At 38.9% G+C, this 18,429-nt stretch overlaps 1 protein-coding gene across 5 annotated transcripts; it reads left to right on the top strand.

The window, feature by feature from the left end:
* Positions 1-1,974: 1,974 nt before the first annotated feature.
* Positions 1,975-18,170, top strand: LOC120001585 (serine/threonine-protein kinase ATR). 5 transcript variants are annotated; one of them, XM_038849971.1, is made up of 17 exons: positions 2,912-3,040; positions 4,016-4,113; positions 4,238-4,299; positions 4,857-4,969; positions 5,330-5,664; positions 5,793-5,917; positions 6,267-6,411; positions 6,565-7,140; positions 7,214-7,301; positions 7,491-7,806; positions 8,515-9,765; positions 10,436-13,826; positions 13,928-14,497; positions 15,163-15,786; positions 16,089-16,283; positions 16,931-17,145; positions 18,064-18,170. In XM_038849971.1, the coding sequence occupies exons 3-16, from the start codon at positions 4,277-4,279 to the stop codon at positions 17,096-17,098; spliced, it is 7,920 nt and encodes a 2,639-aa protein (XP_038705899.1). In that variant the 5' UTR covers positions 2,912-3,040; positions 4,016-4,113; positions 4,238-4,276; the 3' UTR covers positions 17,099-17,145; positions 18,064-18,170. The 5 variants fall into 5 exon arrangements, with proteins under 5 accessions (XP_038705896.1, XP_038705895.1, XP_038705897.1 ...); XM_038849968.1 differs by lacking the exons at positions 4,016-4,113; positions 4,238-4,299 and adding an exon at positions 1,975-2,211 and having other exon boundaries at positions 2,896-3,040; positions 7,214-7,289; XM_038849967.1 differs by lacking the exons at positions 4,016-4,113; positions 4,238-4,299 and adding an exon at positions 1,975-2,211 and having other exon boundaries at positions 2,896-3,040.
* Positions 18,171-18,429: the final 259 nt, after the last annotated feature.

Genomic DNA, 18,429 nt, shown 5'->3' with positions numbered 1-18,429 from the left:
CAAGAACCCAATTGAGCTACCAAATAGAGCTATGGGCCTTGGGCTTCTTAATCTTGAGCCACATAAAAACATGGATAGCATCTCGTGTTGCTGCATGCATCTAAGAACCTCAATGAAATATCCGCATATTCACTGACACAACTCTCATTTTGGTATAGATTTTGTTGGTGTTGTAAAACATGACCTTCGCAGAACACATATAATAGAGCAATAATCGAAAAACAGAAAAGAGAAAGAAGAAGAGCAACACAAAGTTTACATGGTTCAACAATAGTGTTTACGTCCACAGAATTTATAGCTATTTTCACTATGAGAATTGCAGTAATACAATTGCGACTACTGTTTCCCTCTTTTATAGGAAGCTACTTGGGCATCCAAAAATACAATTATACCCCATACTAAAAATAACCAACTCACATCATTAATATCGTACTTGATTGGTATGCTACGCTCTCCTAGCTCTCACACAAGTTCCCCTTTGCTAGAGCTCTTAGGTGTAAAGTAATACTTCCAATATGAGCCACTTTATATAACAGTTGGGTTAAGGGAAGACTAAGGATAACTTCTATGTGTATGCAAAGCTTTCCAAGGATAGACAGAGCAAAACAAATTGCTTCTGCCAAATAAGAAGGTGGTGAAGCATCCAAAGAGTGAAGCTTTTTCAGCTCTCTTCTATTATTCGAAGCACAGTTGAATATGATTTGGCGTGCTCAGTGGGGCAGTGGCAGTGTAGGACAGGGAGAGTGTGCTCGCAAGTTTCCCTTCCTACTCGTAAGTCTCTCGTTGAAAATTAGTGATGAGGTGTGATGGCCACATAACTAGAAAAACAGAAGGTTAAAGCTAAGTTGACCAAAACTGGAGTGTAGTTGAAACTACCAAGGCGCAAATAAAGCTCCCTCCAACTAGGAAAAATCAAAGCCACAAAGAAGGAAGAACACGAGACGGGTGCTCCTCGTCCCAAGCTAATAGCTGTTGTAGCCTGCAATGGAGCAAGTGATTTGCTCCGTATCAAAGTTTTAAACGAACGTGCAACTCTCAATGATTTTCCTTCACCATCTTATCAATAAAATCTTTTAATCTATCTGAGTATATCATGTTGACAGTCAAACCACAAGGGGAAGAGTCAAAGTCTATAATGATTCAAACGCTTGCATATCTATGAATGAAATTGGAATTCTGCATATATATGATCTATACTTACATACCCCATAAGTCATCTTTCAAATCTGGTTGCCTTCTAAAATTCTTTTACTTAAAAAACTGCTAAAATAAAGACTAAACATATGATTTGAATATTTGCTCACATAACATGTTGGCCAATCTTAATTTGCTGCCTTGTGAGCTGAACTGCGACTACCAGTTGGGGTAATAAAACCTTGGTGTTGTAGGGTTCTTGCTTGTTCTGATGCCATCGCCGGTTGTGGAGAGGAGCGGGCAGTGGTGTTGGGATGGAGGAGCAGAGATTTGTGGTCTTGGTCTTATAGGGGTAGAGAAGAGAGATTTTTAGGACTAGCTAGGAACATTGGATGGTATACAATCAAAGTTCCAGCTCTTCTCATACAAATAACGCGTTTTCTAGGCCTAAGTACTTCGGAGATGGTCCAAGAGAACAAATATATATGAAATACGTGCGGACATTTGACCAGGACAGACAATATCACTTTGATACCAAGTTTTCTGATTTACATTCAAACATAGTCAGCAGGCATGAGAGATGTCAAGCTCGAAATGCAATCATCATTCGTGGATCTTAATGGGCTTGTTTTGGGCCTTGTTTGGGTTTCAAAGGAAGAAGTGGGCCTTGTTTGAGGCTTTTTTACTGGAGTAGAGTAGTGGGCTTTAGCTATTTAATCACTCTTAGACAGCAAGGGTGAATGGAAGGCTGAGATTTCATTTTTGGTTGTCAAGTCAAAATGAAGGGCAGTGATGAAGGGTGCTCCAAAGAAAGTGTGTCATGGAAGAATGTATGGAGACTGTAAAGCAACCGATGAGGGTTTGGAGGACAAAAATGTAAACCAATTCGAATTTGCGAGGGAAGAGGGAGAGGGGAAATGGCAAGCAATCTGTCGAGTTTGATGAGCGAGCTCCGAGAACGGATTGCGGCATCGTCGTCGACGCCTCCGAACAACGGAGAGGACGATGCTTTAGAGATACGATTTCGTGCTATTCTTCCCAATCTCCTTCACACCTATGTTGTCCCTTCCTCCTCGGGTACTTTCATTACTCTCTGTATTAAGCCCTAGCTTTGTGGCCTTGATCGCGTTTACTTCTCGAGAAAATAAATATAGACCTAGAATAATGTCCTATAGGCTTTTTCTTTCATCTTCACTTTCATGAATGAGAGATAAGAAGAAGAAGAAATTTACTGAAGGAGAAAAGAGGAGGCTTGAGAGTTCAGGAAACAGGGAATCTATCGGTTACATTTGTCCAGTAGGCTTGAGCGATAGCAGTAGTTCTTTTTTTTTTTCCCCCAGTTATCGGATGCTAAAATGGTTGGGCAAATTAAGCAAATGAACAAAATTTAGTAACAGCTCCAGTTAGGGTCTGTCAATGAAGGCTCAGTTTGTTTGGGGTTTATGGAACCCTTGTTGCTTTATTAAATTTTTTACTTTAAGCAAAAAAGTTCCTTTTTCGTGGGAGAGAATTCCAATCCATCTCTCCTAATGAAGGTTTTGGGGTTTAGATCTTTCCCTTTGAGCCAAAGCTTGAGTAACTTTATCTGATAGTCTATTCCATTTGACTAAGTTCAATGAAGTGGAGTTTTGTTAGAAGTTGTTGGAGACCAGGTAATGATCAATTGAGTGTTAAGGTTGAGGGATTTGCTGGTGCTTCGTTTACTATGCTATTTTTTGAAGGGATTATGTCACATTCTTGTTCATGTTTCACCTCTTGCAGCCAAGGAGAGAGAGGTTATCGCTGTGCTGAAGCTAATATCTCATACTGCAAAAAATTTTCCTGGTGTTTTTTACCATGGAAAGCCCAGTGCAATTTTACCTTTGATTGGTCGGATATTGCCCTTCTTTGCAGAACCTGAATTCTGGTAGGTGATTTGAGAAGTTTTATTTTCCTATTTAATTATTTTTATTATTTGAAATACATTTTCAGTTTATTCAAATATGTTATTTAGTTCTTAAATCTTTGTATCATATTATCTGGTATCTACACTGGCTTGTTGTGTGAATTTGACTTAAAACATTATTTTCGGAGAATTTGAATTTCTCCCCTATCAAAAAATGAAGCATCGAATTCAGAGTAGAACGGCAAAGTAATTACTTGAGCGACTCAGTGCTCGTTTGGCAAACCATTTGGAGTAGCATATATACTCCAAATGGTTCAGTAGCCAAACGCTCATCAAAGAACCTGTTTATTCTGGAATGCCTGAAATTTTTGAATGGAAATTTCAGTTGCTGATGTTTGATGAGAGAAGCCTGTCGAGAGGAATCATTTCAGTAACCTTTTTGACCATTCACATCTAAGGACATTCCATATGCTTCCATAAGGCCTATTAGAGCAGCCCAACCAGGCTAGGCAAAGATTCCCTCCTCCTATACTATTCTAGGGAGAATTATGGATGGTTTGCTGTGGTATACTATCCATTTATTGTCTGGGGATTCAAGTGTTAGAAATGGGTGGGAGGGCCGTGAGTTGCTCAGTAATAGCTTCTAGTTTTGCAATGGTTTGATTTTTATCGGTGGCAAGAAGTCTAACACGATTTGGCTTTGATTAGTTTTCCACCTTTGAATCTTTCACTACCACTCATATAAACTATTGATGCCAAAAACATAGCACACACTGCTAACAATTTAAAAGCCGCCCTTACCATTCGCATAGCAAGAAGCTCTAATGGAATAAGAAAAAGAAGGGTATATATGTTCAGTGCTTTCTGAATTCCTGGAAGAAGTGAGATATTAGGCTGGAACTCCTATTTCTGATTGTAAAAATTGGTCAAGTGCGAAGTGAATTTCTAAAGTCATACTAGATAGCTTATGAATTTTGCGAAACGTTGATGTACTAGGTTTGCTTCCAATATGAGGACGAATCTGTCTTGGGCTGCTTGGCCTCGGAGAGCCAAAAATTTCTTTTCCTTTCGATTGCTTGTGGGTGACTAGGGAGGTATGCAGAAGAGACTTCTTAAATTATGACACATGCTTGTCATTTTATGCCGGAAAGACTTTGGTGGTGGAGGATAGAGAATTGAGTTTGCTGTGGCTCATCCTTCGAAGTGATTATCTTGCAGACTTGCAGTTTTGATGCTACCTATGGGAGCTTTTGGGGGATGAATTTAATCTCGATCAGAGGGTAGGCTTGATAGTTATTTGACAATACCAGTATCAATTGTAGCTCTGGGTGTTACATCCCAATATCCCATCTTAACTTCTTAAGCCAGTTTCCAGCAGAGATGCTTGTTTGAGGAGACACAATCAAAGCCAAGATTTTTGTCGATGTGCTAATTAAATTAGTAACTGTGGGTTTCACAAATGAATTGTGATGAGCCAATGAGTGCTTGCTTTTTTCGATATACAGGTGGCCATGCGAATTTCCTCCAAATGACTTAATGGAAGCACATAGAAAAATGATGTTTTCCCAGTTTTTGCTGTATTTTCTCTTGAGCATCTGACTAGTTCAGGAAATGGTTCTCTTGGCAGGTTTCTTTCTACATTAAGAATTTTTAAGCCTTTGCAGTTACATTTTGTTTTTTATGAATCTTATGGAAAAAATACCTTTCTTTTGTTGAAGCAGTATTTCGTGAAGTAAAGTCCTTACTACACAGTTCCAGTTGAAATAATTCTGCTTTTCTTACTAATCCTTTTTTTGGGCTATTATCATCTCTTTGACCAAAGTGGGATATATTTCAGTTCTCGACATGGAGTGATCTTTGAGACTGTTGGATCATTATTATCCTTGCTTCGCACTGGAGCACGAGATGCATACCGACAGTTTTTCATTGATGCCATGTTAGCTATTGAAGGTAACAAGACAAAAGAACTCTATTAAGGTTTCTCTTATGAATTGATGGTGATCACTTCTTGAGATAATTGACCAATCTTATATAGTTTTCAATATCCATGGTGCTTGGGTTATATGATTGTCTGTGGTGACCGTTTGATGCATCTCTCCAGGATGACATAATCAGTTCATATCCTTTTCCTTCAATCTCTTTCTCTGTCTGTCTCTCTCTCTGGGCTGGGGAGGGGGTTGGGGTCTGCTAAGACACTTGTTAAGAAGCCTCATACAGTTTCATATATTTGCTGTTCTTTTCATTATTACTTGATTTCATGTACGCAGTTTAAACTTAATGGAAATTTAACTTACATTTCTCTTTGCATAGATCTTTTATATGTGGCATCAATTTGTGCCAACAACAGGAGTGTTGCAGAATCTGCAAGATCGAGTGTCAAGTGTTTCCGTGAGTCTTTTACTGGAGTTCTGGATGATTCAACCTGTCTTTGTGATCTCCCAGCAAGTAATAAAATCAGTGATGGCCCTGGTATTTTGATTAATACTACGGGCAGGAGGAGGTGGCAGCCTTTTGCAGCATGTATCGTTAAGCTTCTGAGCAAATGCATTGCTGAAGGAACTCTGTATGTGGAAGGACTCATAGGTGTGTCAAATGTTTCGGCTGCATGCTCCCTATTATGTTATGGAAATGCTGATCTGCATATGGTGGGTGGCAGCATGGCTATTACTTGACAATGATAGTTTATTTGGTTTTTCTAATGGGCTTTTTAGATGCTATGATTGGAAATATTGTGGCTACTGGCTAATCTGACAGCTAAAAAACTTTATGATAGGCATGCTTTGATTTTGCACGCATCGTTCAATCAGTGATAAATTATGACATTGTTCCTTGTGAGAATTTGATCCAGTCCGTATGCACCATATTGAGTGAGAACAAAGACGGATTCCCTGTTTTAAGGTATGTATACCTTTTCCTCTTCGTTACTGGAAGTCTAATTTTTTACCTTAAAAGAAGGCTGCTATGCGAAGTCTCCCTGGTTCAAGACATCTAGAAATGCATTATTCTTTTTGGAGTTTTTGTTATACCTAACAGAAAATCAAGTTCTAAGGGTTGTAATCTTGGTTGTTTTGTCATAGTTGACAACCTTGGTTCTTGTGGAGGGTTCATTCTGTTCCATTGTTTAAATGACTTTCCGTGACTTTTTGGAAATGTTATTTTCTGTTTCCTTTTCATTGAATTATTGAATCATAGATGATTTTGTTATATTGTTTTAGATTTGTTCTCTAATATCAGGGTTACAATGCAGAGACATGGCCTATGATTCCTCTTTGGGCACTTGTCTTGATGTAATACACTCTCGTTGTCCTGATGATGTGGTCAAGCTCACAGCTGCCGATGTAGTCAATGTTTTCCCTCAATCAGTGTGCAGAACCAAAAGCCAAGAGCTCAAGGTTAAATAGCTAACTTGGTCTCACTTTGTCAAGTTTGGCCGTTCTCGTGAGGAATACTTTTTTCTCTTCTTTATATCTTAGATATCTGGGAGACTAGATTGTTTAGGAGGCTAATAACATTTTCCATTTTAATATGAATTGACATTTTTTCAGGTTGCATTGTGCAATGCATACACACGGATTGCTAAAACTTGCCCTCCTCATATCTGGAGGCCGCAGTCTCTTATTAATATGCTCTGTCTTCCTGAACCTTGTTTTCCATTGATTAATTGCTTTCGAGTAGCTCTGTCCCTACTTGGTCCCGATCATAATGAAGGCAGTATAAGAAATAATGATAGTTTGGGTTTACCATTGCCAATAAATACCTCAGTTGAGTACTCGAGGGTTGGAGAGAAAAGGCATATCCTGGATGTTGATGGTTTCAATGTCAAACGTCATAAGGTAGATGAAGAAGTTATGGCTTCTAATATTGATGTTCCGAAAGGCAAGCTTTATCATTCAGCTTATTCTGAAATAGAGGTAGATTATGCCAATTATGTGTATAAATCACTTCTTTCATTTGTGGAACTGTTGAGCCCTCCTCCAGCCCAATCCAATTCGTTTGGGCCAGATGTTTTGTTATCAGCTCTTAGCATCCTTTGCACTGCCTTCTCTACAAATACAAAAACAAATATGTCACTTCGCATCTTTCAGCTGATGCATGAATGGATCCCTTGGATATGTGAGCAGGTATGCTTAAATTTACAATTGTTAGAGAATGATTCAGTTTTGCATGGTCATTGATTGTACTTACTTTGTGTAGGCAAAGCAGGGAAGTTCAATTCCATTTTATATTTCCATCTATCTGGAAGGAATTCATGGCATCATGCTTATGCAGAGTAAGAGAGTTTGTATGTACAATCCGTCATTATTTTTTCCAAGCCTTCTTTTTGTTGTTAACTTTATGCCAAAGGTTCTGGTAAGAACACTGATAATTTCTTGCTGACATTACCATTTCTCTCTTCAAACTTCTTTTTGTTGTTGCTTTTATATGTCAATAATCCATTTGTAACTCTTTTAGCTTTTCATGTGTTAACCAGGCATTCTTTCCATTGAGAATAAGCTCCTCAAAACTAAGCGTGATGCTGCAGATCTTATACATGTAGTGCTAAAGCTTCCATGGACCCATTTCCTTGCGGTAAATGAGCCTCATCCTCTATGGAAAATAAAATGTATCTCTGTCCAAGTGGCATCAAAGCTTGGACCTAGCTTGAAAACTGAAAGTGATTTGGAAATCTTGGATTTGGGTCTTTCCGATGAAGTGGAAGAAGTTCGATTGGAAGCAATGATTTCTATGCCAGTAATGGTCTTGTGGTCCGGTCTGGAAGTACTCACACATATGTTTAGAAGGCTACAGTAAGTTGAAAATGAAACTTGCTATTCCTTTTATTACTTATGGATGTTTGATTGAATTATTCATTTTCTGTGCGTAATTGTCGAGGAATGGAATCACCTGATGAGAGTATTCTGTCTGATGCATGAGCAAACAAAATAAAAATTTATGATATATTGCTTTTGCTAGAAAAAGTGTCTCCGTAAATGTTTTGCATGTCAGGACACAAGATGTTTAGTTTATCTATTGCTACTTGTGATTGAACATGGAAGCAAGAATTGGCTTCATATTTACGGCGATAGACGAGTCACAATATGGAATATCTATCTTATTGTGCAATTCCATCTGCTTGGTGACAATTGGTTTTTAATGAGGAGTCAGAAATATGTACCCCGTATCTGTGTCTGGACACCATATATTTGATTATGCAGGCCAATCCTTTATTTTTAAACAATATGACATTCTTAAATGATTTGAATAGAATCGAGTATTGGCTACTTATACAGTGAATATCTTCAAGTTAAAGTATGCTAAAAGCCATCAAATCCTTTTCTCGTGACAAGGGAATTGTGTTGTACAGTTGTACTCCATTGTGGTAATATATTGAGATAAATAAACTAGTTTGGTTCAGTTTCTATTTCAATTCATGCTGTGGCCCCTCTGTGCATGGATTTGTCGTGTAAAGAGTTCTGAATTAATTCTATTACTTGCTTTTGTTTCTCAATTTGAAGGTTTTTGGAGAAAGAAGGGCATGCTAAAGTTAAGAAGATTATCCCTTCAACTCTTGGTTTTCTGTCATGCCTTTATGGATCTTGCAAGGGTCTTAGTGCTGTAGATAAAGGTGAATGCAAGTTGTTTCTAAATGTTGATACTGAAAAGCGCATTGAGACTGTAGATTATTTACTGCAAGGATTCTGGTGCTCGAAGTGTGACAAACATGTTCAGCACAATCATGAGCTATGCACAATGGAACTGTCTCATATACAAAGTGTGGAAGTAGGTTTGAATTGTGATTTTTCCCATCTGCAATCTTTCTTTTTCAAGCTTATCTATAACGAGTCTTCTGAAGAGATTGCACTTGCCTGCGTGAATACTATAAAGCGTATCCTTGTACATGGGCCTGCAGATATTTTGCTTAAAACAAGACTGGAATGGATTAAGTGCATTGAATTTCATCTGCTTCATAGAAATAAGGCTATAAGAGAAGCTTTTTGTTTACAGGTTGGTTCCTTCCTTGAGGATTCTGTATTGAGTTGTCTATTTGTGGATGGGGATGGATCAAATAAGAATAAAGAACAGAAATTCCTGGACATTATTAAACATGCTTTGGTAGCAACTGAAGATCCACAAATCTTTGAAACTCTTTTGGAGTCTGTAGCAGAAATTATGATCGTTGTTGATATTTACAGTCAGCTTTTTTTCTTTTCGCTTATATTGTTGGTTGATCAGCTGGATAACTCACATGTGTCGGTGAGGATAAATGCTTCTAGGTTAATACATAAATGTTGCTCCTTCCATCTTAAAGGAGGACTTGAGCTACTGCTTTCGAAAGTTGTTCATATTCGGAATGACTTGTTTGATTATCTATCTTGGAGACTTGTAAGCCGCCCCAAAATTGTCAGAGAGTTTGCAGAGGCCATTTTTGGCGTCGAGACAGAAGAACTTGTAAAAAAAATGACCCCGATAGTTCTTCCAAAGCTTGTAGTTTCTCAACAGGACAATGATCAAGCGATTCACACCTTGTATGAGTTAGCCAAGTGTTTGAATACTGACATGGTGCCTCTTATAGTTAATTGGCTACCCAAAGTGCTTGCATATGCTCTCCATCAAGCTGATAGACAAAAGTTGCTTAATACTCTGCAATTTTACCACGAGCAGACTGGTTCTGACAACCAAGAACTATTTGCAGCTGCATTACCTGCACTTCTTGATGAACTAATTTGCTTTCTTGATGGTGGTGATCCACCTGAGATAACTAACCGGTATAGAGCACCTAAACTTACTGATCAGTGTTGTTTCCTTTCCTGTTCTGCGGCTTATTTTCTTCTTTCAGATGTATGGTTTAGGGATGGATGGATTAACATTTTTTTTATCCAAAGTTAGGATTTTTTGACCTTAGTGATCTAGTTTTCGTGTATGCATTATTAGCCTTTTCAGCTTTGAACATGTAATTGTTTTTATTTTGTTTATTGTATCATTAGATGTGTGGTTTTCACTCCAGGGATTCGATTATTTTAGACATTTTCAAAATTTACTCCGCCTTAGAGTTTGAGCATAGTAAGATAGTTTCATAGGGTATGTTTGTAGGATAATTGAAATTATTTTATATGTTCAAAATGATGAATAGAAATTACATATTATTACAATTTTATCCTAAAAGTTAGGTCAACTTCGAAATACTTTCAAGCAGTTTTTTTTTTTCCTTCACTTCCAACCTGTGAGACATTTTTTGGTTTTCTTGGTATATATTTACAGGGGCTTTTGGTTTACAACCTCTTATTTTTTTTGTTGCAGTTCAGTAGGACATGTTGTGAAGAATTGCGTTATGAATATATTCATTTTAATTATTTGTCGAGCTATTATATGATTCTTCGAAATGGAATTAAGTATTGTTGATTACTCTGCCAGTTATGATTATTTCTTTCTCTATAGGTTAGCAAGGGTACCTGATATGATAAAAGAAGTTGCTAAAGTTCTGACTGGCGTGGAGGATCTTCCTGGATTCTTGAGGAATCATTTTGTTGGCCTCCTTAACAGTATTGATAGGAAAATGCTTCATGCAGAGGATGTTTCGCTGCAGAAACAAGCTTTGCAGCGCATTGAGATGCTAATTGAAATGATGGGCTCTCATCTTAATACTTATGTGCCAAAGTTAATGGTTCTTCTCATGCATGCTATTGATAAGGAAACACTACAGAGTGAAGGCCTATCTGTCTTGCACTTTTTCATCGAGCAATTAGCAAAAAAATCATCATCTAGCATCAAACACATAATTTGTCAGGTTTTTGCCGCTCTTATTCCTTTCTTGGAGAAGGAAAAAGAAAGTCCTTCCATGCATTTGAATAAGGCTGTGAAAATTTTGGAAGGGCTGGTTTTGAAAAACAAAGTTATCCTTAAGCAGCATATACATGAATTTGCTCCACTTCCCAGCATTCCCGCGCTAACAGAAGTTAATAATGCTATCCAAGAAGCTCGTGGATCCATAAATTTGAAGGATCAGTTAAGAGACATTGTTGACGGTCTAAATCACGAGAACCTGAATGTGAGGTATATGGTAGCACGTGAGTTGAGCAAGCTACTGGATCTGAGAAGGGATGATGTTACTGCTCTAATCACTGGTGAAGTTACATCGGAAATGGATGTTTTGAGCTCTTTGATCACATCGTTACTGAGAGGATGTGCCGAAGAATCAAGAACTGTTGTTGGACAGCGGCTTAAGTTAGTATGTGCTGATTGCCTCGGTGCATTAGGTGCAGTTGACCCTGCCAAAGTGAAGGGTCTTTCATGCCAGCGCTTCAAAATCGAATGTTCAGATGACGACCTTATCTTTGAGTTGATCCACAGGCATCTGGCCAGGGCGTTTAGAGCTGCACCAGACACCATTATTCAAGACTCAGCTGCATTGGCCATACAGGAGCTGTTAAAGATTGCAGGTTGTGAAGCATCGCTAGATGAGAATGTTGCTGCTCGTGTATCACAGACAATGAAGGATAAGGAGATTGTGAAAGTCACACCACATGGGAATAAGAGTAGTGGCAGCAGTGAGATGAATAGGAGAGGTCAGAGATTATGGGACCGGTTCTCCAATTATGTAAAAGAGATAATAACTCCTTGCTTAACATCTAGATTTCAGCTTCCAAATGTGTCTGAATCAGTATCTTCTGGCCCTATCTACAGGCCTTCTATGTCTTTCAGAAGATGGATATTCTTTTGGATAAAAAAGCTGACTGCACATGCAACTGGCTCGCGTGCAAGTATATTTAATTCTTGTCGAGGCATAGTGCGTCACGACATGCAAACAGCAGTATATTTGCTGCCGTATTTAGTACTCAATGTTGTTTGTCATGGTACTGAGGAGGCACGCCAAAGCATAGCTGAAGAAATCCTTTCTGTTCTTGATGCTGCAGCATCCGAAAACAACAGAGCTGCAGTTCACGGTTTTAGTGGTGGGAAAAGTGAAGTTTGCATTCAAGCTGTGTTCACACTCCTTGATAATCTTGGGCAATGGGTGGATGACGTTGAACGAGAAGTAGCTCTCTCCCAATCCTTGCTATCACTTTCTAAGCAACAGACTTCCAAGTCAAAGAATCAGAGCCCAATTTCTTTGACAGATCAGGATCAACTCCTGATACAGTGTAAATATGTTTCGGAACTTCTAACTGCAATCCCAAAGCTAAGCCTTGCCAGGGCTTCTTTTCGATGTCAGGCTTATGCAAGGTCTTTGATGTACTTTGAGTCTCATGTGCGTTCAAAGTCAGGTTCGTTTAACCCTGCCGCAGAGAGGAGTGGTATTTTTGAGGATGAAGATGTTTCTTATTTGATGGAAATATATAGCTGCATGGATGAACCGGATGGCCTTTCTGGCTTAGCATGTTTACGTAAATCATTAAGCTTACAAGACCAGCTCTTAGTAAACAAAAAGGCAGGAAACTGGGCTGAGGTTTTAACTTCTTGTGAACAAGCTTTGCAAATGGAACCCAAATCAGTTCAGAGGCATTCAGATGTCCTTAATTGTTTACTGAACACATGTCATCTTCAGGCCATGGTCACTCATGTGGATGGTTTAATATCTAGGATCCCTCAATACAAGAAAACATGGTGCATGCAAGGTGTGCAGGCAGCATGGAGGCTTAGCAGGTGGGACTTGATGGATGAGTACCTTAGCGGAGCTGATGAAGAAGGCTTACTTTGTAGCAGCTCTGAGAGTAATGCGTCTTTTGAATTGGATGTTGCCAAGATTCTACAGGCAATGATGAAGAAAGATCAATTTTCAGTTGCTGAGAAAATTGCATTGTCCAAACAAGCTCTGATTGCTCCTCTTGCTGCTGCAGGTATGGATTCGTATATGAGAGCTTATCCGTTTGTCGTTAAACTTCACGTGCTGCGGGAGTTAGACGACTTCCACTCTCTTCTTGCTGAGAACTCTTTCTTGGAGACATCATTTCGCTTGGGTGATCCGAGGTTCACAAAAGTAATGGAGAACTGGGAAAATAGACTGAGATTTACACAACCATCCCTCTGGGCAAGGGAGCCACTTTTGGCTTTTCGAAGGCTGGTGTATAGTGCAAGTGGTCTTAGTGCTCAAGTTGGGAACTGCTGGATTCAATATGCAAAGCTGTGTCGCTTGGCTGGTCACTATGAGACTGCAAACCAGGCAATTTTAGAAGCCCAGGCTTCAGGGGCACCTAATGTTCACATGGAGAAGGCCAAGCTTATGTGGAGTACTAGGCGAGCAGATGGTGCTATTGCAGAGTTGCAGCAATCTCTCCTGAACATGCCGGTAGAGGTGATAGGCTCTGCTGCAATATCATCAATCACTAGCCTGTCACTTGTTCCCCTGAACCCACCACCTTTACCTTGTGACTCACAAGCTATAAATGAAAATCGAGAGATTGCAAAGACCCTCCTCTTGTACTCCAGATGGATTCATTACACTGGGCAGAAGCAGAAGGAAGATGTTATAAGTCTTTACTCCAGGGTGAAGGAACTGCAGCCCAAGTGGGATAAAGGATACTTCTACATGGCTAAGTATTGTGATGAAGTGCTTATTGATGCTAGGAAACGCCAGGAAGATAATTTTGAACTGGGCCCAAGGACAGTAGCATCAACTTTTTCTATTGCCTCCTCGAATTTAAATTCAGAGAAGCGCTGGTGGTCTTACTTACCTGATGTACTGTTATTCTATGCTAAGGGGCTTCATCGGGGGCACAAGAATCTTTTTCAGGCACTTCCAAGATTATTGACTCTTTGGTTTGATTTTGGGAGCTTTTATCAGAGAAGTGGCTCATCATCCAATAATGATTTGAAAAATGTTCATCTGAAGGTAATCTTGTACTTTCGCCTTGAAATACTTGTCTTGTGTATAAATCTTAATGGCATTCGAAGCCCTGCTATTTCATTTCTTTCTCGATTCATGTTTGCCAGGTATTGAGTATAATGCGAGGCTGTTTGAAGGATCTGCCAACCTACCAGTGGTTGACAGTGCTGCCTCAGTTGGTTTCTAGAATCTGCCACCAGAACGAAGAAATTGTTAGTTTAGTTAAGCACATCATCACATCTGTTCTCAGACAATACCCTCAGCAAGCTTTATGGATTATGGCTGCCGTTTCAAAATCCACCATTCCTTCAAGGCGGGCAACGGCTGCAGAGATCATACAAGATGCACGAAAAAGGTTCAACCAAGGAAATGGCAATAGCAACATATTTGTTCAGTTTGCTAGCCTGATTGATCATCTAATTAAACTTTGCTTCCATGGGGGCCAGCCTAAAGCAAAGACAATAAATATATCAACCGAATTCAGTGCCTTGAAGAGGATGATGCCCATGGGAATCATCATGCCACTTCAGCAATCCCTTACAGTTAATATTCCAACCTATGATGTGAATCTTTCTGATTCACGTACATCTGATATCTTCTCTAACTCGGATCTTCCAACAATATTGGGAATAGCAGATGAGGCTGAAATTCTTACATCTCTGCAGCGACCTAAGAAGGTATATTGTTCCCTAGTTCTAGATGAGAGAGATTACTCAGTAGTTGTGGAAAGTTTTGTTTGAAGTAGGCAATAAAATTTCCCACCACACCATTTTTTATTAAAAATGTTACTATGTTTTTCTACACGAACCTAAATTTTTTCCTCCCTTTATTTCTGGAAAAGAAACATGTTTAGTTCTCTTCAACGGGCTGGAATTTCCAAGCTTTTCCTGGAGACAGAGTTGTTTTGATCTGATATGTTTTTATACTGCTCTGATATTATGTTGCTTGTACCTGAGTATGAGTGTCACGCACATGACCAAGTCTGACACAGTATGTACAGTTTCTTCCTTGCGTTTTCTTAATACTAAATGGGAAAGAAATATAACTGTGTCCGCTTGAGGTCTCAGCTCCTTGTCTGACATGATATACTGTGATAAACTGAGCCAAGCTCCAAAATTACACCTATGAAGATCTCTGTCTGTCTCTGTCTCTCTGTCTCTGTCTCTCTCTAATTCTGTTTGTGTGTGTTTCTGTATTTTCTTAATTTACATCTGTTTGCTGAATGTCAAAGAATTGAAGTGTCATGTTTCCTTATTGTTAACATGTTGGCTAATAGTTGGCAAAGAACATACACTACATATCTGTATTCATTTTTAAATTAGTTGGTCCCCTCGTATTTCAGATAGTCTTGCTGGGTAGTGATGGCATTGAGCGTCCATTCCTCTGCAAACCCAAGGATGACCTCAGGAAAGATGCCCGTATGATGGAGTTTACTGCTATGATAAACCGTTTATTATCCAAATACTCTGAAAGCCGTCGGAGAAAGCTCTACATTCGCACCTTTGCAGTAATTCCATTGACAGAAGATTGTGGCATGGTGGAATGGGTGCCTCACACTCGTGGACTTCGTCATATACTTCAAGACATATATATAACATGTGGAAAATTTGATAGGCAGAGGACCAATCCTCAAATTAAACGGATTTATGATCAGTGCCAAGGGAAGATGCCTGAGGTTGAGATGCTGGAGAATAAGATCCTTCCAATGTTTCCTCCAGTTTTTCATAAATGGTTCTTGAATACATTCTCTGAGCCTGCGGCCTGGTTTAGAGCTCGAATTGCTTATGCTCATACAACTGCAGTATGGTCCATGGTTGGGCATATTGTAGGATTGGGTGATCGACATGGAGAAAATATTCTCTTTGATTCTACGACTGGCGACTGTGTACACGTTGATTTCAGTTGCTTATTCGACAAAGGTTTGCAGTTGGAGAAGCCTGAGCTGGTGCCTTTTAGGCTCACACAGGTACAGTAGGCTTTATGCTATGATAGTATTTTCCGATTGTTAAGAAGTTCTCAATTATGGCTATAATTTTTGAAAATTTTCTGGAATTAATTGGTTTTGTTGTAGCCTTCTGCGAAAGAACACGATTAACGTTTTTTTTTTTTTTTTTGTGGAAATAGAAATGTTTTCATAGTCGCAATATCTTTTTTTAGTTGTTTTTTCATATGATTTCCTTCCTATAGATATTTATGGCCGCATATGCCGCATATGGTTCCCTGAACCTTGAATATTATTCTTTTGAATACCGTTTACTAAACCTACAGAACATGATTGATGGCTTGGGCATAACTGGATATGAGGGTATCTTCTTGAGGGTCTGCGAGATAACCCTTTCAGTATTGAGGACACACAGGGAGACTTTAATGAGTATTCTTGAAACTTTCATTCATGATCCTCTTGTGGAGTGGACAAAATCTCACAAATCTAGTGGCGTGGAAGTTCAGAACCCACATGCACAGGTTTGGATCTCTGGTGTTTCCTATGGCATTATTTTATCAATTTAACTCTCTTACTATTTAATAATTGTAACATTTACGAACTTATGTACAATAGTTTGCGATCAGTACAAGTACAAAATTTTCAAGGCCCACCTAATCTGTCTTTATGAGAAGGGGAAAAAAAACAAACACTTAACTAGATTTGAGAACTTAAGGGGGCTGCCCTTTTCGAGTATCCAAAACTATCAGAAACGTTGTATGAGTTGAAGCTTCATGAACTAGTATTATTGACCTTCCTGTTGAGAATTGATCTCGACTATAAAACCGTTTTAGAGGTGTGAAGATGTAATAACATCATTAGCTTTTCGAGGAGTCGCTTGAGAATGCAAAAGTTACATCATGGAAAAGTATATATTACTTAAATTAATGTCATATTTTTTCTGTTTTCCCCATCAATGAATAACTGCTGTTTTGAAGAGACCTTATCTGCCTTATCTAGTTTATGAAAATAAAAACTTTAGAATGTTGTAGATAGCCCCTTAAGAAATAGGTAACTGGTTCCTGGATTGGATTTACCTCAGAAGCACCTTCAAACCTCATAGTTTCCCGCAGATCAGTTTGAGAGCATAGTATAACGTGAACTGAAGCATGTCTTGTTGATATTTCAGCGTGCCATCAGTTACATTGAGGCAAGGTTGCAAGGAGTTGTTGTGGGTGTTGGGGCAGCTCCATCTTTGCCTCTTGCTGTTGAAGGTCAGGCACGCCGCTTAATTGCAGAAGCAGTCTCCCATAAAAATCTTGGGAAGATGTATATATGGTGGATGCCATGGTTTTGAGGGGAACTGTAGTGTGGGAGGTCCTGCATGAATTGGACATGGACCAGGTAAGGGTCAAAATGTTTCTTTTCCTGTATATCAATGGGATTTGCATTCATTCGGTTCAAGTGTTTCGTTTTTTATGTGTGTAGCTGCATGTGTAGGCAAGAGATTCGATTAGTTTTTTTTTTTTTTTGTGGAAATGTAAGAGGCTTGATACATTTAATCCATTGTTTTATAAAATCACCTCTTGGATTGGATCAAGTGAATTTAGGGTTTAAGTGAAAATGCATGGGGTCAACTTTCTTGTTGTCTTGTTTACCTTCCAGCCAAAAATGCATGGAAAGAATAGATGCACTAAATGATCTACAAAAAGAGTCATCGTGGACGGTAGAATTTTGTACATATGAAAATAACTTTAGCTGCTGCTATAAATGGACATCTATGTTTTTGGTATAGCCAAGTCTGTATAATTAACAGTCTTTGAGTTGAATTAGTTTATAAAGAGTTAATTCCACTTTTGCACACGGAAAGATAGTGAATGTTTCAATTTACACTCTGTTGTTTAAAATTGTTTCAACTTGGTCTTTCGGACAGATTTTCTCACTTTGGGGCAGTCAAACCGCACATGTGGCACGTTGACTGCCCAAATATTGATTGCCACATATGCAGTTTGACTGTCCCAAAGTGAGAAAATCTGCCCTTAAAACAATTTTAACAATTTTATCATTGAGTGACCAAATTGAAACATTTTAAACAATAGTGTGCAAATTGAACCATTGACTATCTTTCGGTGTGCAAAAATGGTATTAACCCAATTTATAAATACATTCTGCAAACTCAGGCGGTTGTTTGCATCAGCATTTCTGCTATTATCCTCGTCCAATTAGTGTAAACTTTTGTGGTCAGATGTGTGGGTCTGAAATCTGTCTCTGTTCAATCATTTCTTTCAGAGGGCATCATGCTAATTGTTTTTTTTTTTTCAGAACTTTCTTTTGGGAGACTATGGGTTGGTTGCAACGATCATTTAATTAACGTTTCAGGCGTTCAAGTTTCATGCAAAAAGATGAGCACCATATATCATTCTCGGCTCCAAAAAAAGAGGGAAAAAGCACATATCCTGGTGAGGACCTCATTCATCTGTCTGGTCACGTGCAATGATGTTTTGTGTGACAGTCGAACTCAGGGCATAAGTAAGAGTTGAGCTGGGGAATCCTCGTGATCAAACCGAGCTAAAGGTTACACTCTGAATGCTATCCCCTTGACATCCATAGATGTACCTTGCTCTTGCTCAGTGGCATTTTCAGGTTGTGCACAACCAAATCTTAGGGCTGCTTAAAAGAATGTGTTGC

This window comes from Tripterygium wilfordii, chromosome 7 (genome assembly GCF_013401445.1).
Source record: "Tripterygium wilfordii isolate XIE 37 chromosome 7, ASM1340144v1, whole genome shotgun sequence".
Classification (NCBI taxonomy): domain Eukaryota; kingdom Viridiplantae; phylum Streptophyta; class Magnoliopsida; order Celastrales; family Celastraceae; genus Tripterygium; species Tripterygium wilfordii.
This window is presented reverse-complemented; position numbering and strand designations above follow the sequence as displayed.